Source organism: Tasmannia lanceolata, unplaced genomic scaffold (assembly GCF_043159265.1).
Source record: "Tasmannia lanceolata isolate RefF3 unplaced genomic scaffold, GAP_Taslan_0.1 ptg000018l, whole genome shotgun sequence".
Taxonomy (NCBI): domain Eukaryota; kingdom Viridiplantae; phylum Streptophyta; class Magnoliopsida; order Canellales; family Winteraceae; genus Tasmannia; species Tasmannia lanceolata.
In genome coordinates, this window is record NW_027518695.1 from 59,720,020 (window position 1) to 59,743,895 (window position 23,876).

Genomic DNA, 23,876 nt, shown 5'->3' on the forward strand with positions numbered 1-23,876 from the left:
AGGTGAGTTTTAGGGACCTTTTAGCAAATATTTTCTAAAAGTAGGACTACTAAGATAGTATGATTTTCTTAGGGACTAATAAGCAATTATCTTACCATGTAGGGACTAATCAGCAAAAATCCCTTAAAACAAATAAACGCGATTCGTGCAAAAATAGCGTTTGATTGTTTCTATATTGAAACAGGACACCGGATTCACCTAATAGCCTGGACAAACTAAGCTAAATTAATTGGGCGTAGTTGACGGGTCGTAATGGGCCCACTTTCCGTCATGATGTGCCACAATCCATAAACAAAGATGATCCCATACAACCAGAAAATTGACTGCGACTCTCCCAATTGGACCCTCGAAAATAAGTTCTCTAATAATTGACTGACTCATTTTCCATGATTTTGTTTTGTAAAATTTGAAATTTTCTTTGCTTTTGATGAAAATTTAGGACAAGTTTGGTAAGCATGGAAAATTGTTCCTTGGATTGGTTTTTTGTTTTTGCTGATATTTATTAGCTTTTCCATATGTCCCTACTGCCCTTGTAGACTTTGGATACATAAACTATCAAGATTAATATTACAACCAAAATCAGGTCACATATGGGGATTTGCTTCTATTATCTGAAGGGCCACAAGGCTATCGTCCCATGGTCATGGTCTCACGGCCAAACAGTAAGATTAAGGCGTAAAAAATCAACGACTTAGCTTTTCTTGCAAATGGGCCCCATTTGATTAGTAAAAATCTCCCCACTGGTGCTATACTAACGATTTGAGATGGACCACTAGTATGATCCCATGAATTACATATTTTGGCAATATGTGTCCCATCATTAACTAATCATGATGGGCCATGCTATGTGATGTCAAGATGGAAAGATTTGTATGATTTTTGGGGCATATATATAGGGGATCCAGAGCAAGGTCAATCAAGCCAACGTTTCAGATCATCTCACAGATGAATTATTGCATCTTTTTCTTTTTGGTCTTGCCTCACAATCAACTTACTTTTCGTTCCGGGCGGTGATAAATTCACCCCCTTCTATGTATGAATTCACCCCAATTTTTCAAAATGGAAGGTACAGCCCATACCATACGATGATCCAAACCGTCCATTTGATGGGCCACACTTAAATAGGTTGTGCCCAAAAATCATTTCCATAGGATGATCCCAACTGTCCGATCTATAGAATTTTTCACAATTTGAGTCCCTCTTTAGATCGGAGGGTTAGAATCATCCTATGGTAATGATTTTTTTTTTTGGCATATTGAACATGAGGAAAATAATGATTCATTACTTGTTTTCCCCCACTGCAAGAGGCTCTCTGTTTTGAAAAAAACCAGAGGCGTTTTGAGTTCTTATCTTACTGTTCTAATCTTGCTTTTTTTTGAAGCACAATTTGTTAGTTTGTCTCTCCAATACTAGAACAAAGTATGGCGGATTACTTACTATCCCCTCTTGTTGATGCAATCGTTGGCAAATTGGAGGAATCCATAAAAGAGATTAAATTACTGTGGGGTATTGATGAGGAGATCAAAAACCTTTCCAGCACATTATCCACAATTCAAGCTGTGCTTCAAGATGCTGAAGAACAGCAAGTAACTAGTAATGAAGTTAAAGATTGGCTTCGAAAGCTTAAGGATGTTGCATACGACTCTGATGATGTAGTGGAAGAGTTTGCAACGGACGTGCTCCGATTAAAATTGGAAGGCGGAAATCAATTCAGAAAGAGGAAGCATCAGCTATACAACTTCTTTTCTGTTCTTTTTAATTCCATCCCATTTTTGTCTCGAGATAAGACGATAGTACAGAAGATGAAGGAAATTCAGGAGAGACTGGATAAAATTGCAAAGGAGAGGCATGACCTTCATCTCAAACAAGGAGATGGAGGGAGGCGGCGTGAAATAAAAAGGCAATCGCTGACTAGCTCCTTAATAAATGAATCAAATATATTCGGTCGGGATAACGATAAAGAGAAGATACTAAAATTGCTACTGGATAAATCTACATCATCATCGTCATCGAAGGATATATCTGTTATTCCGATTGTCGGCATTGGGGGCCTCGGAAAGACAACTCTCGCCCAGTTTATTTACAATGATAAAAGGGTGGGAGATCATTTTTCAGGTCGAGGATGGGTCTGCGTCTCTGAAGATTTTGATATGTGTAGAATAACAAAAGCAATTATGGAATCAGTGACAAAGAACCCTTGTGATCTTAACGAAATCGATCCACTTCAAGTTAGACTCAAGGAAGAATTGAGTGGCAAGAGATTTCTACTCGTCTTAGACGATGTATGGAATGAGAATCATAGTGACTGGGATAGGCTACAGTCCCCATTCAGTTCTGGGGCAAACGGAAGCAGAATTATAATAACTACTCGCAGTTCAGAGGTTTCAAGAATCATGGGCACAATTCCCACCTACAATTTGGGTTGTTTAGATGAGGGTGACAGCTGGTCTTTGTTTACACGACGGGCATTCATTGTGGGAAGCTCAGATGTATCTCCAAACTTAGTAGCAATTGGAAAGGAGATCATGAAAAAGTGCAATGGGTTGCCTTTGGCAATAGAAGCTCTTGGAGGTCTCTTACGTTCAAATACGGATGAGAAAGAGTGGAAGAATATCCTTGAAAGTGAAATATGGGAAATATCAAAGATGAGAAATGATATTATTCCAGTACTCAAATTTAGCTACGATCACTTACCTGCATGTTTGAAACAATGCTTTGTGTATTGCTCCCTGTTTCCAAAGGATTATGAATTTGACAAGGACACTCTAATCCAACTTTGGATTGCAGAAGGATTTATCCAATCTGATAGAAGGAAGCGATTGGAAGACATAGGTTTCAAGTATTTTGATGACTTGATGTCGAGGTCCTTCTTTCAATATTTTGAACGGTTGGACAGATCACGCTACAAGATGCATGACTTAATTCATGACCTTGCGCAATCCATTTCTGGTGACGAATACTTCAGAATAAAAAATAGCATTGACTCTTGGAATGTCGCTACAAAGGTTCGTCATGCATCAGTATGGCAATGTGATGAACACTCACGAATTTTTGAGTCCTTTCATGAATCTGAGAGATTGCGCACATTTCTACTACCGCCAAGGTACGAAACACTCACTAAGCAAGTTGCTCATGATTTCTTCCTAATATTGAGATGCTTACGGGTGTTAGATTTGAGTCATAGCTGTGTAAGAGATTTGCCGGATTCTATTGGCGAATTAAAATATTTGAGGTACCTGGATCTCTCTTTTACGCATATTGCAACCTTGCCTGAATCAATAGGGAGCCTCTATAATCTGCAAACACTGAAACTTTGCTGGTGCAAACGACTTTCTGAGCTACCAAAGTCCATCGGCAACCTAATTAACTTACGGCATCTTGCTTTGGAGGGTTGCAAGATTTGTACGCCGCCGGAACTTGGGAAATTAATAACTCTTCAAACACTGACTATATTTGTTGTGGGCAAAGAAAGTGGATGTGGAATAAGGGAGTTAAAGAACTTGACAGAGTTGAGGGGAACTATTCACATTTCAAATTTAGAGAATGTGATAGATGGGAACGAATGCAAGGAAGCCAATTTGAAGAAGAAAGAGTACCTTGATGAGTTGACGTTGGAATGGGGAAAAAATAATCCACGAGGTGTTGCAGTTGATGAGGAGGTACTTGAAGGCCTCGAACCTCACTCCAACCTCAAAAACCTAAAGATTTTATCATATGGTAGTGTTAGTTTCCCCAGATGGATGATGAGCGGTAATTTGACGAATCTGAACACTGTTAGTCTCGTTCAATGTTTGAATTGCCAACAGCTTCCACCCCTTGGGAAGCTACCTTCCGTCAAGAAGCTCCATATTAATGGAATGGATGGATTGAAACATATTGAAGGTGAGTTTATTGGTGGGTCCAATAAGGTTATTAAGGGTTTTCCATCATTGGAGAAGTTAGAGCTTGTAGACATGCCGAATTTGGAGGAATGGTGTGGAGCAAGGGAAGGGGACATGCCATGCCTTGGTACACTAAAAATATCAAATTGTCCTAAGCTGCAGAGATTTCCCCACCTCCCATCCATTAATAATTTGGAATTAGGAAACTGTAATGAGATGGTATTGGCCTCGGTTCCTTGCCTCACTGCTCTAAAGTCATTACAAATTCGCTCTATTAAAGGCTTGATATCCTTACCCCATGGATTTCTTCAACCTTTAACCGTACTTGAGAAATTGCATGTCACTGGATGTAAGGAGCTGGTGTCTTGGCCAAAGGAGGTCGGGTTGCATGACCTTCCTTCTCTCCAATATTTACAAATTGTGTGGTGTCCTAAACTCGAGTCATTAGGAGACGACGAGGAGGGCCTTCCCATCACGCTTAGATCTCTCTTTATATCCAACAGTTGTTGTAGCCTCAAGTGTATGCCTACAAGGGGGCTAGGGAAACTGAGTTCCCTCCAAGATCTGAACTTGGTTACTCAATGCCCATTCTTGCCAGAGGAGGAACTACCTGTCACTCTTCAATCCCTTGAGATATTCTCATGTTCTAATCTGAAATCCATGTCCAAGGGGATTTTCAGCAACTTACGTCCCTCAAAAAATTGAAGATTAGAAGTTGTCCGCAATTGGAGTCATTGGAGGAACTGCCCATCACTCTTCAATCCCTTGATATATTCTCATGTTCTAATCTCAAATCCATGGCCAAGGGGATTTTCAACAACCTTACATCCCTCGAAGTCTTGGAAATTAGAAATTGTCCGCAATTGGAGTCATTGGCAGGCGAGGAGGAGCTACCCACCACGCTTACATTTCTCTCGATCTCCGACTGTCCTAATCTCAAATCCCTATCCAAGGGGATGGGTAATAACCTCACCTCCCTCGAAGAATTATATATTTATAACTGTCCACAACTAGAGTCATTGCCAAACATCATCGGCCTCCCTAGAATGAGCATTAGAAAGTGCCCTCTAATGCAGCAGTTTCCAGAGGGAATGCTCGACATGCTTACATATCTCTCAGTTTATAATGTTGAGATCTTTTCTAAAAACTTTACATCCCTCCAAACCTTAATTATTTCTCAATGTTCACAACTCGAATTCTCTCCAAGCATGCTACTGCGCCCCACGCTTAAAACCCTCTGTATCGATTCGTGTGATAATCTGAAATCCCTGCCCAAGGGGATGTTGAAGAAGCTCACCTCCCTCAAAACATTGACCATTTGCTATTGTCCTCAACTCGTTTCCTTGCCGGAGGAAGGGCTGCCCACCACGCTTCAGGAATTACATTTTTTCGGCTGTCCGGAAGTAGAGAAACAGTGTCAAAAGGACGGAGGCCAATATTGGCCCAATATCTCACACATCCCCAAAATACGGATAAATAACTCGTGGGTTTGAAGACTACTCTGGAGAAGGTACACGACTGTCTCTCCTCTTGGCTTTTGTTTTATATTTTTTTTGGTATGTAAGATGGGATTGAACCTCCGACCTCCAGGTTGTGATGAAAAAGCCTTAACCATTGAGCTAGAGGTTCAATCCCAAATTAGGGCTCTTGGATTTTATTAATCATATGAATAGATTTCAATCCATTATTTATTTTAAAGAATAGTAAACCTCAATTTCTCTCTACCTCTTTTCATTTCCTCATTTTCTCTCTTCCAAAACAAAACAAAGGAAACAGTTAATTTTACTAGAATTCCAGGCTCATAAAGAGATTTTTTTTTCAGGTTCTTTAATTTTTCATTATATCTCAAAATTTCTTGTCTTAGTCTTCCCATACAGTAGATTATGACTTGTTTAAGACAAAAGGAACCCTAACTAGGATGAATTTACCTTACATGCTTCATTGAATTTATGCTCTGTTTTGAACTCTATGGTATCATTCCTATTAATTGATCTTGTAGCAACTCTTCAATTCTTCTTTCTTTTTATTTAGCATTGGCTTGCTTTAAATGTTATTTGATTGATGATTTCATTTGCAATTGATTACATTCCCTAAACTTCTGTTAGAACTGAGCATCAAAACTATGTTACACTTCTTTTACTTCAGTTTGATCTGACAATAGCTGTTGAATGTGCCTAAGCATTCATGCAGTAAAAACTTTTGAAATTCTTGATCAATAAAATACGGCAACCACATTAGTGCACATAAAATCTCAAGAGACGAGACAAGGAACGAATACATACCTAACATTCAAATTAGTAATGGTTAAGAACGTCAAGAGAGATTAAAAAATGAATGCATTCATATAGATGCATACTTCTATTACTTACAGTCAGTAAACAAAAACCCAAATTTGAAACTCTCTATTCTAGTTTTTTAGCTTAGTATGAAACAAAACAGGTTTAAAGCAGCTTTAAATGCTTGTTTTGTTGGTATGTCTAGGTTGAGATATTTTAATCTAAAATCAAATTCGAAATTAGTTGATGTGATGCTACTAGAATGCTCCTTGTTCTAGTTCTATGGATTAGGATGGAACAACATGATGCTGGAAAAAACATCTACTCCAAGAAATTTTAGATGCCCATACAAAATTCTGTCTTACATTGTTCGAAGTAGGTTAAAAGTTTTTCTTTGTTGTATGTCTGGGTTGAATTTTTCTTCTCCAAAATCAAATCTCACATTAGTTGATATGATGCTAGTAGAGTGGTTTCTACATTTTCTTCATTTATTTTCAAATTTAGTTACCTAGTAGTCTACAATAAATTGTTGCCTTTTTTTATAACAAAAAGTATCCAACTGGGATGAATTTACCGAGTACACATTGTTGAATTTAAGCACTGTTCAGGCTGCTTTGGTTCTTATGTGATTTCCTTTTCTTTTCCTTTAGTGGCTTTCTGCCTTGGTGTAGTTTTTGTTGTAGTTTTCTCTGTTCTCCTTTTTCAATTAGTTTCAGCTTATCCAAAAGAAAAGAAGTGTCTATATTAACAATTTGATCAATTTGTGTAACTATGATCTATGCACAATTAACTTTAACTAAATCAAACAAGCCAAGATGGATTTTTATTGAGCTTTCTATTCATTAGTCGGTCCTTGACATCATTTCATTCTATAAGAAGATGGAGTGGTATCTAAAGGATTCTCTTTTGCATTTATTACAAGGATTCTCTTTTTCATTTATTGCACCAACTTCTATTAGAAATTAGCATCCACATTGAAATAATTTTCCCATTTGCCTTTGCCTCTGTCTCTATCTCTCCCTCTTTCTCACACAAACACATTGAATTTTTTATTTATTTTTGCTTATTAAGAAAAATAAAAACACAGACATGCAAACACAGTGCCATATTGACTTCTTTTTTTATAAACACACACACACACACACACACACATGTTAACTTAAAATGCTTCATTGGATCTTTCTTAGTTGCAACATTTTATTGCCCTAAACTTTCTCCAATTTCTTTCAAAATCTCATCTACTCTTTTAGTTTGGGCCTACCAAATAAAGAATGATAAAGAGGTTGGTGGTTATATCCTAGCTTAGCTACCCAAAAAAATAGAATGATCCCTGCATATGAATAGATTTCACTCCATTATTTATTTTAAAGAATAGTAAACCTCAATTTCTCTGTATCTCTTTTCATTTCCTCATGAAATAGTTAATTTTACTGTAATTTCAGGTTCATAAAGAAAGGACACTCATCCATGAAAATTAAAAGAAAAAGACAAGGTGAAAATTACAGCACTTTCTTCTCCCCAATCCAATCATTTCTTTAATTTTTTCATTGTATCTTAAATTTTTTTTGTCTTAGCCTTTGTCTAATATAAAGTAGATTATGACTTGTTTGAGACATCTTTTCCCCTCTTCATTCTATGCTTTGCTCTTTTGGAATGAAATCGTTAATTTTCTCAAAAAAAAGAAAAAAAAAAGACTTGTTTGAGACAAAAGGAACTCTAACTAGGATGAATTTACCTTAGATGCTTCATTGAAATTATGCTCTGTTTTGGGCACTTTGATTTTTGTTCCTAGGTGGAGTGTTTGTTGTACTTTTCTTTGTTATCCTTTTTCAATAAGTTTCAACTAATCCTTGAAAAAAGAAAAAAAATATCTTTGTATATGCATACATTAGTTGAGAATTTGATCAATGTTATGAATGTGAGATTTGAGCATAATTAACTTTAACAAAGTCAAACCGGCCACCATGGATTTTTATTTTCCTTACTACTCATTGGTTGTTCAATGTCATTATTTCTTGGTATCATTCATATTAATTGATCTTGTAGCTGAAATTTTAGGCATTCAACTCTTCAAACTTCTTCCATTTTATTAAGTGTTGGTTTGCTTTAAATGTTATTTGATTCATGATTTCATTTGCAATTGATTACATTCCCTATACTTATAAGAAGATGAAATCGTGTCTGAACTCTAAAGGTTTCCCTCTTGAATTTATTATACCAACTTCTGTTAGAACTGAGCATCAAAACTCTGTCTATTTTTCATCTTGCATGTACCTCTTACACACACACAAACACATTTTATTGGAATTTCAAGTTCATATAAACAAAAAGACAAAGCAAAAACTCCAGGACCTTCTTCTGCAACCCAAACATACTGATTTTCTCTTTAAATCTCAAAAATCACTTACTAATATCTCGGCCCCTCTTTTCTTCTCATTTTTTTATAACAATGGACAAAAATGATTTTAAGCCCATTATGTTGTAAGGGCTCAATTTTTTCAATTTTTTTTTTTTCTGATTTTCTGAGAAAAGAGATACATTTCATTGCATTGAATTTTGAAAGAAGAAAATATTTCAGTCTCCACTAGTTTGGGTTATATGTGCTACACATAATTAAGTTAGTTTCACTAATGCATAAATATTTTAAAGTTAGGAGGTGCTAAGTCAGTCACCATAGGGATATCAGGCTTGGCTATTTGTTGATCCTGAGATATACAATTATTGTTCATGCATTTTGGTATTGTGGATATTAGAAGCCTTTTTCATTTACACTTCTTTTACTCCTAACATTCAAATTAGTAATGCTTAAGAACCTCAAAAGAGATTAAAAAAATGAATGCTTTAATACAATGCATACATCTATTACTTACAGTCAGTAAACAGAAACAAAAATTTGAAAACTCTCTAATCTAGTTTTTTTAGCTTAGTATGGAACACCATGGTAGTGGTAAACACATCTCTTCTCAAAGAAGTTGTAGTTCCAAAACAAAATCATGCTTTACATAGTTCAAAGCAGGTTTAGATGCTTTTTTTATGGGTAAGCTGGGGTTAGGCGGGACCCCGACCAGAAGGTTTAGATGCTTTAATTGTCGGTATGTCTAGGTTGATATATTTTAATCTAAAATCAAATTCCAAATTACTTGATGTGATGCTAGTAGAATGGTCTTTGTTCTAGCTCTATAGATTAGGATGGAACAACATGATGCTGGAAAAAACATCTACTCAAAGAAAGTCTAGATGCCCTTACAAAATTTTGTCTTACATGGTTCAAAGCAAGGTTGCCAGAGCGGGAATCGAAAGCGGGAATCAAAGGCTCCCAGGGAAGAATCCTGCTCAAGGTTGCCAGAGCGGGAATCGAAAGCGGGAATCGAAACGAGAATCGAAAGTGGGAATCGAAGGCTCCCAGGGAAGAATCCTGCTTCCTTGGTTCAAAGTAGGTTAAATTTTTTTCTTTGTTGTATGTCTGGGTTCAATTTTTCTTCTCTAAAATCAAATATGACATTAGTTGATATGATGGTAGTAGAGTGGTTCTTACATTTTTCTTCATTAATTTTCAAAGTTTCTTACCTAGTAGTCTACAATAAATTGTTTCCTTTTTTGTAGCAAAAAAATCCAACTGGGATGAATTTACCGAGTACCCATCGCTGAATTTAAGTACTGTTCAGGCTGCTTTAGTTCTTATGTGATTTCCTTTTCTTTTCCTTTATTATTGGCTTCTTCCCTTGGTGCAGTATTTGTTTCATTTTTCTTTGTTCTCCTTTTTCAATTAGTTTCATTTTCTCTAGAAGAAAAGAACTGTCTGTATTAAGAATTCGATCAATGTGTGTAACTAATATCTATGCACAGTTAACTTTATCAATGTCAAACAGGCCACCATGGATTTTTAATGAGCTTTCTATTCATTGGTCGTTCCTTGTTATCATTTCTTTGTATCTTTTTTATTAGTGATTTGATTTGTTCCATATGCTTATAAGAAGATGGAGTGGTGTCTAAAGGTTTCTCTTTTGCATTTATTACACCAACTTCTATTAGAACTTAGCATCAACATTGAATTAATTTTCCAACTTGCTATACCTCTATAGGACGCATTTCATAGAAGAGTGGCAAATTTTACGGCCGGCTGCCAACCTGACTCCAACCCTCCTCCTTTATCCTGGCTTGGGAAAGGCTGTGAAAAACACAGGCGTTCTTTGCGACCTTAAAATCCCTACCAAGTTGAAGGGAAAGCTTTATAAGACAGCTGTGAGGCTAGCCATGCTGTACGGCTCAAAATGTTGGGAAATCAAGAAGCAGCATGTGCATAAGATGAGTGTAGCGGAGATGCGAATGCTTAGATGGATGTGTGGCCACACAATGTTAGATAGAATTAAAAATGAAGAGATTCGTAAAAAAAGGTGGGGGGTGGCACCAATTGAGGAGAAGATGAGAGAGCACCGCTTAAGATGGTTTGGACAAATCCAACGTATTCCTTTGGATGTTCCGGTGAGAAGAGGTGACTCGTGCCAAATTGATCGAGTAAAAAGTGGTAGAGGCAGACCGAAAACAACTTGGATATTTCTTACTGTTCACAAATCGAATTATCTCCAAGCATGCTACCCCCCCCCCCCCCACACGCTTAAAAGCCTCGAGATCTATTTTTGTGATAATCTGAAATCCCTGCCCAAAGGGATGTTGAAGAACCTCACCTCCCTCAAAAAATTGTTCATTGGTTTTTGTCCTCAACTCCTCTCCTTGCTGGAGGATGGGCTGCCCACCATGCTTCAGAGATTAGAAATTTATGGCTGTCCGGAAGTAGAGAAACAGTGTCAAAAGGACGGATGCCAATATTGGCCCAATATCTCACACATCCCCCAAATACTGATAAATGGCTCGAGGGTTTGAAGACTACTCTCGAGAAGGTACACGACTGTCTCTCCTGTTTTTTTTTTTTTTTGGTTTGTAAGATGAGATTGAAACTCCGACCTCCGAGTTGATGAAAAGCCTTGACCATTGAGCTAGAGGCTCAATCCCAAATTAGGGCTCTTGGCTTTTATTAATCATATGAACAGATTTCACTCCATTATTTATTTTAAAGAATTGTAAACCTCAATTTTTCTCTGTTTCACTTTCTTACAAAACAAAACAAATAATTAATTTTACTGGAATTCCATGTTCATAAAGAAAGGACACTCATATGAGATTTTTTTTTTCAGGTTCTTTAATTTTTCATCATAGCTCAAAATTTCTTGTCTTAGTCTTGCCATAAAGTAGATTATGACTTGTTTAAGACAAAAGGAACCCTAACTAGGATGAATTTACCTTATATGAGTCATTGAATTTATGCTCTGTTTTGAACTCTTTGGTATCATTCATATTAATTGATCTTGTAGCAACTCTTCAAATCTTCTTCCTTTTTTATTTGGTGTTGGTTTGCTTTAAATGTTATTTGATTGATGATTTCATTTGCAATTGATTACATTCCCTAAACTTCTACTAGAACTGAGCATCAAAACTTTGTTAATTTTTCATCTTGCATCTACGCCACACACAGACACATTGTATTGGAATTTCAAGTTCATAAAGAAAGTGCACTTATCCATGAAAAATGAAAACGAGAAGACAAAGCAGGTTTAAATGCTTGCTTTGTTGGTATGTCTAGGGTGAGATATTTTAATCTAAAATCAAATTCAAAATTAGTTGATGTGATGCTAGTAGTGCTCTTTGTTCTAGTTCTATGGATTAGGATGGAACACTATGATGCTGGAAAAGACATCTACTCAAACAAATTTTAGATGCCCATACAAAATTCTGTCTTACATGGTTCGAAGTAGGTTAAATGTTTTTCTTTGTTGTATGTCTGGATTGAATTTTTCTTCTCTAAAATCAAATTCAAAATTAGTTGATGTGATGCTAGTAGAGCTCTTTGTTCTAGTTCTATGGATTAGGATGGAACACCATGATGTTGGAAAAGACATCTACTCAAACAAATTTTAGATGCCCATACAAAATTCTATCTTACATGGTTCAAAGTAGGTTAAATGTTTTTCTTTGTTGTATGTCTGGATTGAATTTATCTTCTCTAAAATCAAATCTGACATTAGTTGATATGATGCTAGTAGAGTGGGTTTTACACTTTCCTTCATTTATTTTCAAATTTAGTTACCTAGTAGTATACAATAAATTGTTACCTTTTTTTGTAACAAAAAGAATCCAATTGGGATGAATTTACCGCGTACACATTGTTTAATTTAAGCACTATTCAGGCTGCTTTGGTTCTTATGTGATTTCCTTTTTCTTTTCCTTTAGTGGCTTTCTGCCTTGGTGTAGTTTTTTGTTTTATTTTTCTCTGTTCTCCTTTTTCAATTAGTTTCAGCTTATCCAAAGGAAAAGAAGTGTCTATATTAAGAATTTGATCAATGTGTGTAACTATGATCTATGCACAGTTAACTTTAACTAAGTCAAACAAGCCAACATGGATTTTTATTGAGCTCTCTATTCATTGGTTGTTCCTTGTCATCATTCATTGTATAAGAAGATGGAGTAGTGTCTAAAGGATTTTCTTTTGCATTTACAAGGATTCTCTTTTCAATTTATTACACCAACTTCTATTAGAAATTAGCATCAACATTGAAATAATTTTCCAATTTGCTTTTACCTCTGTTTCTATCTCTCCCTCTTTCTCTCTCACACATATTGAATTTTTTTGCTAAATAAGAAAAATTAAAAACACAGACATGCAAACACACTGGCATATTGACTTCTTTTTTGTTAAACACACACACACACACACACACGCGCGCGCGCACATGTTAACTTAAAATGCTTCATTGGATCTTTCTTAGTTGCAAGTTATTATCGCCCTAAACTTTCTCCAATTTATTTCAAAATCTCATCTAATCTTTTAGCTTGGCCTTCGAAATAAAGAATGATAAAGAGGTTGGGTGCCTTTATATCCTAGCTTACCTACCCAAAAAAAAAAGAAGAATGATCCCTGCCTATTTCCATTTGTTTCCACTTCTCCATCATTTTTGGATGCCTTTATCCATTCACTAAGGTTAGTCAAAAGTCTCAGTTGGGACCAAATGTAATTTGAAAGACCGTATCCACGATTTCTTGTGCAAAAAGGATAAATGTGGGACTGTGGTTTTCGGATTCAGAATCAATACAATACAGTAGACAACAAAAAGTTAAGCTTTTATCTCTTCATTGTAAAGAATTTCCTTTTGGGGGGCCATTTATGAAATAATATTATGCTAGAATAAGCTTATTATTTCCTTTCATCTAAACTCAAACCTATATTAGATAGTTTCTACAGACTGAACATGTTCTCAAGCCAATTTTGTTGGGAAAAGTTTATTTCATCTTGGCATTCATATCGGTTCTATATTTGGATTTCAATCCAATGACCAATTTACTTTTGCCAAATCGCAAGCTTGTTTTGGATTTTGCTTTAGTCTAAACTATCATCCACCCTATCCGGTAATATCAACTCATCTTGCAACATATGAGGAATATTGTTGTTCTTCTCATAATTCTTTCATATTCAGTCTAGATGAAATTTACTTGAAGCTGTGATAACAAACTTTTCGTAAAGAAGGAAGTATTCCTTTACTCAAACCTTCAAATTCCCTGACCATCTTATCATTTTTGGTTCACGGCGGTGACTTTCTATCTTACTCAACAATGATATCCTTGTTGCATTTTGATATTTCTTATACTATTAGAATCAGAACCTTGGGTTTTAACTCTCTAGTTTTCCTTTTGGAAGGAGGATTATAGTATGATCCCTACATATTCAAAAATGAATTTATCTAACATAACAACATATAAAAATTAAGCTTCATTGGAAGGGAACAATCGTTCTTTTTCCACATTTGTCTACTGATCGCTTTAGTGTAGAAACTTGATAGGTCGATGTATTTGTTTCATCTACTATATTTCTTAGTCCTTTTTGTTCTTTTCTTCTTCTTATTTCATGGAAAGACTCTGGCCTAAACACCTCTTAGCAGCATTGCTTCTCATACTTTTTTTAGTATCAGATTCCAATTCATCTTCCCTCATTCTTTAGTAGCTCTTTCCTCAAATTATTTCCTCCATAACAAGATTGAGTTCAGCTTCCTACTGATCAAGAGTCTTCCAGTTGACGAATCAGTTTAGAATATGGGCCTTCCAACACTTCTCAGTTTCCTACTTGACTTCCTTTTGAGGTAGATAAGGTTCCCTTTTATCTTTCTTGGCACATATCATACTTTTATAAATCCCATTTGAAACAGTCAATCCTTAAGAGCCCACATAAGAACAGGATTTCTGCAACTTCAAATAGCTAATAGGAACCTGCCTATCTAGAACTCAAGATTGATGCAGAACTGATGCAAATCAGAAGTAAACACAACATCAATTGGAAGAATGAAGTAGAGAGATTGAAAATCTTAGAAAGTTTTTTAGAAATTGCCCACTAAATAAAAAATTCCAAAATCATGAACTTTTTTTTTTCATGGAAGCACTAAAGAAGATCCACTAAAATAAGTAATCATGAATTGTTCGTATATAAAAAGTTCCAAAATAATGAACTTCTTTCCCATAGCAGTAATAGAACTGTTCCATCAAAAAGAGTAATTATGAACTTTCCACTGAAACCTTACAATGAAGTACGTAGATAGTACTTGTACAAAAAGCATCTTCTAATTTCTAAAGCATAACTTTCTAGTCCCAGACTGATAGTCCTTTCTAAATGAACCCAAAAAAATCTCCTTTGTACTCTATATCTGTTGAAACATAAGTAATTAATAATATTCTTTACCTAGAAAAACTCAAAAAAGAAAAAGAAAAAAAAGAAATTGCTAAAATAAAAAAAACTACTAAATTTTGATTTACCGACTTTCGGGAAACAATTGATGACTATTTCTTCTATTACAAGTTCGACACATATTCAAAGCTATCCAAATACGAATCGCTACAACATTGGTAGAAAACACAAAGTAGGATGTGAAGGTGATAAATTTAATAACAATGTTAACGGTAAAATAGCATTTAACACTACCCAAAGGTTGAAGGGAAGATAGGCTGGTCTTCCATTCTATATTTCTCTAAATTACAATTTTTGAAGCTTATAAATATAAAATGTCATATCAATCAAAAGTTCCTTGCATGAACCAACTAAGTTATCTTATACATGCTAGAATTAAAGACAACTTACAAAGCATAGGAAAATATGAAACGTAAGGTTATGCAACCTAGGAACAACCTGCAATGTGTGGAAAATTCAAATATTGACAGCATTCAACCAAGAAACAATCTACAATGCATAGAGAATTCAATATAGTCAACTTTTGGGAAATGCGACTATCATAACTACCCATCTAGGCCCCCAATATGTTATCAAAGAAGATTGACCATTATTCTTTTCTCTATTAAAAATGCCTCCATTTTATGTTAACTTCCTCTCTTTCTTTCATTCTTTTCAATTTTGTCCTCTTTTATCATGGTAAATGGAAAATATGTCCCCCTGTGAACCATATGACTTCTATTCTTTGGATGACATCACCCCCCAGTTGGAAAGAAATTCGCCCTTGATAATTCATTCCTCTCACCACCATGGAACTCCACGCAAGTGAACAACTTCCCAAAAAACAAAAGTAGCTTGCATCACAAGCCATCCAATGAGACTATCTTTTGCCTTGAATGTCTCCTTCCATTCATCACCCGACTTGATTTGGATTTGATCTAGCCACTTCGTAGTTTGATTTTGTAGAACATTGTGGACTAGTGAGCATTTCAAACATGTCATCTAACTATGTCTCTACATGCTTTTTACTACCCTTTATTGGAATATTTTAGTTTTTTGGTAATTTCTACTGTAGAAAATACATTGGCATGCTCATTAATAGAACAAAGAAAAATAGATTATTCTCCCCTCTACATGATTTCTCTCCTCTCCTCTCCACCCCCACCCCCACCCCCTCCCCACCTACCCCCTCTCTCTCTCTTACATGATTAAAGAAGAAATTACACCATACCAAAGCTTAGGGATCAAGATCCCTTAATAAGGGATTGAGTTTAAATTCCTACTAGATATACATATTTCCTTTCTTCTTACACCCATCGAAGCCATTGGGTCTTCTACCTGTCCTATATAGTTCTCAATTCTATCTTCTTTTCAAAACCCCAATCCCTCCTCACTCTCCAAAAATGGCAATCCCACACAAACACTACTCTCCTCTTTAAAAAATTTACTCAAAAGTTTTGTTGTTGTCTGACAGTAGACTTTGCCAATAAATCATTACTATGAGTACAAGATCATTCAATTCTTTATTATTTAGCTCCGTTTTTTGAATGCCCATTATTGTTTGAATTATTTACTTGTTTAGATATTGCTTCAATTGAACATGACAGTGAAAAGAATTTTCAACTTATAGTTTTTTACAACTTTATCTTCCATGACTTTATTTCTCTGGAAATTTTTATGTTTATGTACTCAAGCTAAGAAATAAATCTAAGATGCACCTAATTGACCTAAACTTCAAGTAATATAAATGCCAACTTACATGCTAATCTTTTCATTTCAGGTTAAGCAAAATTGGTGGGCACCATTCTCTCATTGTAAAATCAAAAAGCAGAATATCTATATTTGCAGCCTTGAACGGATATTGAACATCATGAAGTCTAGAATGTAATATCCAATAGGTACCTTCGCACAAACATACCTATGGTTGGTTAGTATGCAAATCATGATTGCACTTGTATCAACAACAAAGATAATGTTATATTGGTTTTAAGCTTCGAAACTTCCTCAAGGAGTCTCAGGAGTGGCTATATGAAATGAAAGCATCTGTGGTTTCTTTTTTAGCATAGAAACAAGTCTAGAGAGTTGGATTACAATATTCTTAATAGCTGCCATAAATTCAAAGAGACAACAATGAAATCGTTAGCAATTCTATTTAGAATGCCTCTAGATGTACAACCAAAGCTGAATTTTGAAGCTCCATCTTTGTTAATATTTTTCCTTTTTCTTCGCTAGAGTGCATTGTGGATAACTTTCTACTATAGCTTCCATGCTAGTAACTATATTAATCTTTTTCTTTCTTTTGGGTAAGTGTGGGTAACTTTCTACTATAGCTTGCATGCTAGTAAGTATTTCTTCTGGGTCAGTGGGCAGGGATTGCAGTGCAAGGCCACCGGATCAATCCTTAAGTCTTAAAATCATTGAAAGATTGATGCTTCAGATGCAACAAAGCAACTGTAGTAAACTTTTCAACACTAAAACCATGTTTTTTCCTGTCTTAATAATCTTACTGGCTGGGCCCTTTGGACTATTCGTCTGTTGACACTACCGCTGATTAAACCTCGATCGTACGTATTACATGCTATGAATTTAACAGCTTGCATCATTTGATTGGGAGGCTTTGCCCCCCCCCCTCCTCCTCGATGATTACTCAGTGTAGAAATCTGACGGATCTAATTCGATCTTACGTCCAAAAGTAACATTAAAACAAGTATAATGATAACACAAGTGTTTTATGTGGTTTGAAAATGGTGCCTACATCCATGGGAGAGACCACGATGTTCTATTATGTGAGAAACAGATAAACAAAGATTACAATAGATTAATGAAGTAGATTGGGAGACAAAAAGGATGGGCTTCGTAGGCTAGAGGATTGGATTCTAAGAGAAGAGGCCTCGGAAAAATCAAACATGAATGAAGAAGACCAAGCTGCCAATGAGGAATTGCTTTGTGATGAATTCATCACCATTCTGGAAGATTTGGTGAAGTGTTCTGGGTAAGGCGGAATGTTCTTATGTTTTCAGCAGCTTTGTGGGTGTTTTTTGCTTCTGTTGTTACCTAACTCTGGCTTTTGTCTTAACGGCGAAAATCTTTTGCTTAGGCCTATGCTTTCTGGTTCCAGGTATGCCTGGTCCAGTATCATTGATATATATGTATTGCAGGGCGGGACTCCTGGTCCCCAATGCTGTTCTAAGTATCAATGAAATTGTCATATTTCAAAAAAATAGATTAATGAAGTAGAACTATTGGTGGGTCTTCGTATCTTCAAGGAAGAACTATGCGGAAATCTTATAGTTGAAGGTGATCCAAGCAATATGATAAGATGGGCTAAAAGAATGTCCTATGGACCATGGAGATAAGTAAGATGGGTGTTAGAATTATTCTATCTTCACTTATTCTATCTATAACAAATTTATTTCAACATCCTTCAACCACATTTGTACATCTACTAAAGATATTGCAAATAGGCATAAAAAGAGAGACCGTGGAGTGCTCTTCACTGAGCATTGAGAACACCCTCCACTTCTAGTAGTTTGTGGGACACTTCAGGGGTGATGTTTTTTCTATTCCCATCCGCTACATCTATCAAAGTAGTGAAAGCTTTAGCCATTCTATGCTGTTGTCTCGCTTCAAGCACTATTTTCCTGATGGCAGGTTCTTCGAGATTTAGTTTTTTCTTAGGTCCTGTTCGTTTTAGATTGTGACAACCGATTGTGAACCTCAAACCTATTATTGGACTCAAAATCAAATTTAATTTTGAGCCCAAGAATTGGTTTGGGGTTCACAATCGGTTTTCGCAATCTAAAACGAACATGGACTTAGGCATAGTGAATTATAGAGTGGTTAATACTTTGTAGTCATCTTCTTGGTGGATGGGAAGCTTTTTCTGTTACCGTCTTTCCTGGGACATCTTGTCCCATTTTGCTATAACTCAAGGTTTTATTTTCAGATGCTATATAGTTATCTTTAAAAAGAATAATGCAGTGTAGGCAGGTGGTTGCATTCAGAAAGATTTCCAGGTATGAGTCATGATCTTGAGTTGAGTTGACATGGCTAGCCACCCTACTGAATACAATGGTTACAACACATTCTTAAGTATTGGATAAAACTAATTTTGCGTAAAATAGGACAATAAATTAGATACTACATAAATTATTTTTTGATGTTAGTTTGGAAACTTGAGGGATAGTAACTCTATGTTCTCCACGCCTCAAACAAGGACATGGTCTAGGACAATTGGCAAAGGTGTTAGGACCACTCTTCACAACCTTGTTAGGCAATATGGATCCCAATTGTTCCAATACTCGGGCATATGGGTGTTTGGCACTATGGGGAAGGGAACTGGCATTCACTTTGTAATTTCTAATATTCGATATTGACTTTACTTTCAAGGAAACATTACTGTAAATAAAACTTTTCTGCATTAATACTAACAGAAACAGAGAATCTGTATGAATATACTAAAACAAAATGCATAATAGTGAGAGGTTGCAAATTTTAGAAAATACCAGAATAATTTAGTGACATTCATATTATTGTTAACCTACCACTGGATAGCATCATAAGTAGGGAAACACTTTGATTATATTGCCTGCAATGTAACACTGAAATGTATTGACAATCTCATATTCTTGTATATGAGAGCAGAGCAATATATTAAAATGTTGTCCATGATTACTTATATTATTAGGTTGCATCAGTAAACATAATTTGAAATTCAAAAAGTTAAGAATTTGCTAATTAATGCCTCTACTCTACATATTGGCCCATACCAATGTCCTACTGATAAGTAGAAAAACCAAAGAAATCCAGATGCCAAACATGCAATCCACAAACCAGAGAGTTGCGAAGTAAATGTTTGCATAACTTATTAAATGTCTTGCTCCTAATGATAGTACTTTCAATACCCAATAGCTTAAGTGTTGCTGCTTCAGGCACCTCTAAACTGGTGTGTTCTGTTAAAGCATAAGTTTGAACTTGAAGAGGACCCTGAAAATTGGGTTGTTGTACCCTGAAAATTGCTTGGTTTACGATTTGAGGTGGACTCTTAAGTAATAATATAAGAGAAATGACAATACTTTGTTGTACCCTGAAAATTGCTTAATTTACGATTTGAAATGGGAGTACTTGGTCTCTATCTCCTCTTATAAGTTAGGCATTTCTCTTAACTCTATCCAAATTCTTGAGTCGCGAGATTAGCTAAATTAAGATATGATCGTCGCTTATGATCCACGGCTCACTCAATTAGAGCCCTAACTACTTCAATGGAATAAGCTCCAAAGACGCTTTTAATTGTTGTGCTGGGACAATCTGGTCGATGGTTCTCCAGTCATCTTGATGAGGAATTTTGCTATGCCACCCACTGACCTTACATTATGAGTACTGCTGTATCGAAGTCAATGGGAAGATCAGTCTCAGGGCTCAATCTAAGTTGCTAGCCAGGATCAAGATGGATGAAGGGGTTGTTAGGGAGATTTGTAAGGAATTGTAGGATCCATAGCTGGAAATAGTGCTGCATACCCAGAAAAAATGGGAAGATAGTTGCAAGGAAATCAGATTCCATAGCTAAGAGAACAAAATCACTTGCACATGATGAAACTCTTTTTTCCTGACAACCCAACCGCCACCCGGCACCCCCCAACCCACCCACCCACACACACATAGATAGTGATCCATTCTCGTATTCCGTTTCAAGAAATTCAATATAGATGAAGGACTGTTAAAAAATCTAGACAAGTTTTATCCAGATGGCCTTTCTGAAAAAGTTGTGAATCTTGAAGGCATATACCATTAGCTGCCCAATTTCAATTTGAAGGACTTCTGTTCATTTTTTCTCTCTCTCCACGTTGTTTGGACCCCTCAAGTTACAATCTTGTGAAACTACCAGTTACTCCAAAAGCTTAAGCCATTGGAGGAGGCAGTATTTAATCTTTTTATACTTTAACACTCCCCCTCACGTGTGGCCCCTGTTTTAGGGTTGGCCTACATGTGGCACATGTGGCCCCTCTTTTGGGTTTTGCCATTGCATGTGGATTTTGCTATCCAGGAGGTTTGAACCCAGGCATTTGCTTTGATACCATGTGAAACTACCAGTTACTCCAAAAGCTTATGTTGTTGGAGAAGGCAGTATTTAATCTTTTTATACTTTAACAACTTTGATGGGTTGAGCCAAGTATTTCATCTTTGGATGCAAAGTTATATTATGGAAGGATTTGCTCCACATCCTTTGAATTATGGAAGGAGAGGTATACGAGAAGGTTCAAAAAATGTTGCAAGTTATGTCTGATCAAACTTATTAACGATGATGTCTCGGAAATGTCTACAAATACTAAGAAACTGATGACTTTCTAGGTGTTTGTCTTCCGTAGAAAAACCCACCCATTCAGAATTTAGTTCTTTCCTCGTCTGAGACTGAAAAAAATGAACAATCTTGCAAAATTTGCATCTATCTTTGGGAGATTAAATCTCTCAAAAATGCGCATGTCCATGGCAATTACACAGTACGTCCACCAGATTCAAAATATTCTGTCCTTTTATTATAATTCTCAATATTCCAAGAAAATACGTCATCTTGCTTATACACTAGCCAAAGTCTAATATCTGGTTGGATAGATTTGCTCAGCCTTTTTGCTAGATATTATCAAGGACATCAAGAAAAAGTAAAGAAGGCCATATATCATTTTAATCTTTGCTAATTAATAGTGGGGCTAAATAATTTTCTTATCAGCTGCCTAACTGCCTCTTAGTGTACCAATGCAAACCTTATTTTAAATAGAGATTTGTGATGATTAAATTCATTTTAAGGTACTTTCTTAAATACAGTTAGGTTTACCTTAAATACTCATTACTGTTTGAATGTGTTGTTTAGATGTTGCTTCAGTGGAACATGACTGCATAAAGAATTTCTCGTACTGTAGTTTTTTCTCCAAATTTATATTCCATGAGGTTTTTCCTCTGGAAATTCTATGTTCATGTAATATACCTATGGAGCAAATCAGGGATGTATCAATTTGAGCTAAAATTCAACGAATATTAATTCAACTTACATGTTAATCTTTCCATTTCAGGTTAAAAAATTCAGTGGGCACCTATGTTGCATGGATTCGGATTCACGTGTCGAGATCTGACATGGATTCGAGGTTCGGATTCGGCAAATCCCAAAAAGTCGGACTCGAGATCTGACACGGATTCGAGGTTCGGATTCTGCCCCCTAAAACTCTTAGATGTTGTGTATGACTTGAAAAGCCAGTTGTGCTAAACAGCATCCATCCAAGTGCAACTGTTGCTTGACTTCTCCACCAATCTCTATTCAAGGGAGATAGGTAATGGGGCCCACCTCTTGGTTATTGCTGTTGGAGATATTGTGATGAACTGCTTTGGGTGTTTAATAAAATAGAAGCTGTGTTTCCGAAGCTTGGAAAGTTGTCCTTGTGTTCTAATCGTTGGGGTAATTGACAGGTATTTTCAAAGGAAATTGAATGGGACTCTTTTTTTCCAATAATAACATTCCTCCCATCATTTTGTAATTCTCCCATTGAGCTTAAGGGTGCAATTTGGGTTGAGTCGAGTTGAGGTTTTGCTAAAAAAATGAATTGGAATCAAGTGAATGGGTGAAAGAGGTGAAGAGGTATGTCAACTTGGAAGGACTTGTGTTGCTCTCTCAAGTGAATGAACTTTTTTGCAGTTGATTATTGTGTCTCACTTTTATTTTACAGTCATTGGAGACGCCAGGTCTAAGAAGGTGTTGGTCTTGAAGCAGAATGGAATGCTAAATTCTCAGAACATGAGAAGAAGTATAAAGAGGAAGCGGCAGAGTTGAAGTCACTCATTTGGTGAATTGCCTGCTGGATGAGAGAAGGTTCTGCTAGTGAGGAGTTGGGATTGATTGTTCTTTAACACGCATTTTCAGGCCCCTAATAATTGAAATTTCTGTTATGAACTTATGTAAATACATTGTTTTCTCATCAGCCATTGGCTTTACTTGTTTGCAGACGTACACTCCTAGAGTCCTGCTGATGCTACTAGAAATCTGTCTCATCCTGTGAGAGTGCCCAACAGAGAAATGCATCCCCGTGGGAAGGTCTCTTTATTCAAGCTTTATGGGAGGGATCAATGATATTGGTGAAGGTGCAGTTGGCCTTAGAGGAAAAGAAAGAAGTGGAAAGGGCCTTGAAGAATATTAGAGTTTTCATCTGCCACAGAGATACTGAGCAGAGATACAGAGTTGAAGGTCAGGACGGTTTACGATCTGTTCTATTTGTTTGATTAGATATTTAATTTGCTTTAGCTCATTGATCAATTGTTTATCCAAGCAAGTTTGCTGCTGTAGGTGACTTCCCCCAAGGAGGAAGAGAAGAAAGAAAACCTGCGGAGACTCAGATGATGATGATATTGGTTTCAGTTTGTTTGATTAGATTTCATTTGATTTTTAGGGTTGCTTGTTTGATAAATTTGAGTTCAAAATTTTAATCACTTGATAATCGAATTTCTTTGTTGATTGGGTGGATTTATGATCCCCAATGAATGTTGTCTGCTTTCTGTTTATTGCATGTAAGAAGTGCGCTTGTGAAAATAGTCATCCTTTAACAAATGCATTGTAAAATAACCAAATTATTACGTATTGAAGGGTATTTAGCCATTTAACATTATAGTAAGTGTATCATGATCACTTATGAAATGATGAAGAAGTCACTTTTGTTGCAACTGATTATGTTGATAATTGATGCTTGCCATAATCACCATAGCTTGTTGTATATTCTGAAACAAACAGGGTCTAGAGAGTTTTTATTTTCTTCCCCATCACTCTGTTATATTTAATATATTTTTTTGGGGAATTGCTAGCGTCCATCACAGAAGGCATTTCACGGACGGTCTGTCGTCAGACACCCACCTCGTCAATGGAGACAAAAGCTGTTGTCTTTATTCATGAGGTGGCTGGTCTGACATGCGACAGACCAG

General features: G+C 36.1%; 1 protein-coding gene and 1 long non-coding RNA gene across 2 annotated transcripts; both read left to right on the forward strand.

The window, feature by feature from the left end:
- The first annotated feature begins 1,421 nt into the window (after positions 1 to 1,421).
- LOC143850549 (putative disease resistance protein RGA3) lies at positions 1,422 to 4,586 on the forward strand. The gene has a single exon (XM_077359791.1). The coding sequence runs from the start codon at positions 1,422 to 1,424 to the stop codon at positions 4,584 to 4,586; it is 3,165 nt and encodes a 1,054-aa protein (XP_077215906.1).
- A 783-nt stretch (positions 4,587 to 5,369) lies between these two features.
- LOC143850737 (uncharacterized) lies at positions 5,370 to 23,052 on the forward strand. The gene is made up of 4 exons (XR_013236044.1): positions 5,370 to 5,391; positions 21,986 to 22,545; positions 22,634 to 22,785; positions 22,910 to 23,052. It is a non-coding gene; the product is annotated as an uncharacterized LOC143850737 (long non-coding RNA).
- The last annotated feature ends 824 nt before the right edge of the window (positions 23,053 to 23,876 follow it).

Coding starts and splice junctions, on each gene's coding strand:
- LOC143850549 (XM_077359791.1), top strand. CDS start 1,422: ATGGCGGATTACTTACTATCCCCTCTTGTTGATGCAATCGTTGGCAAA.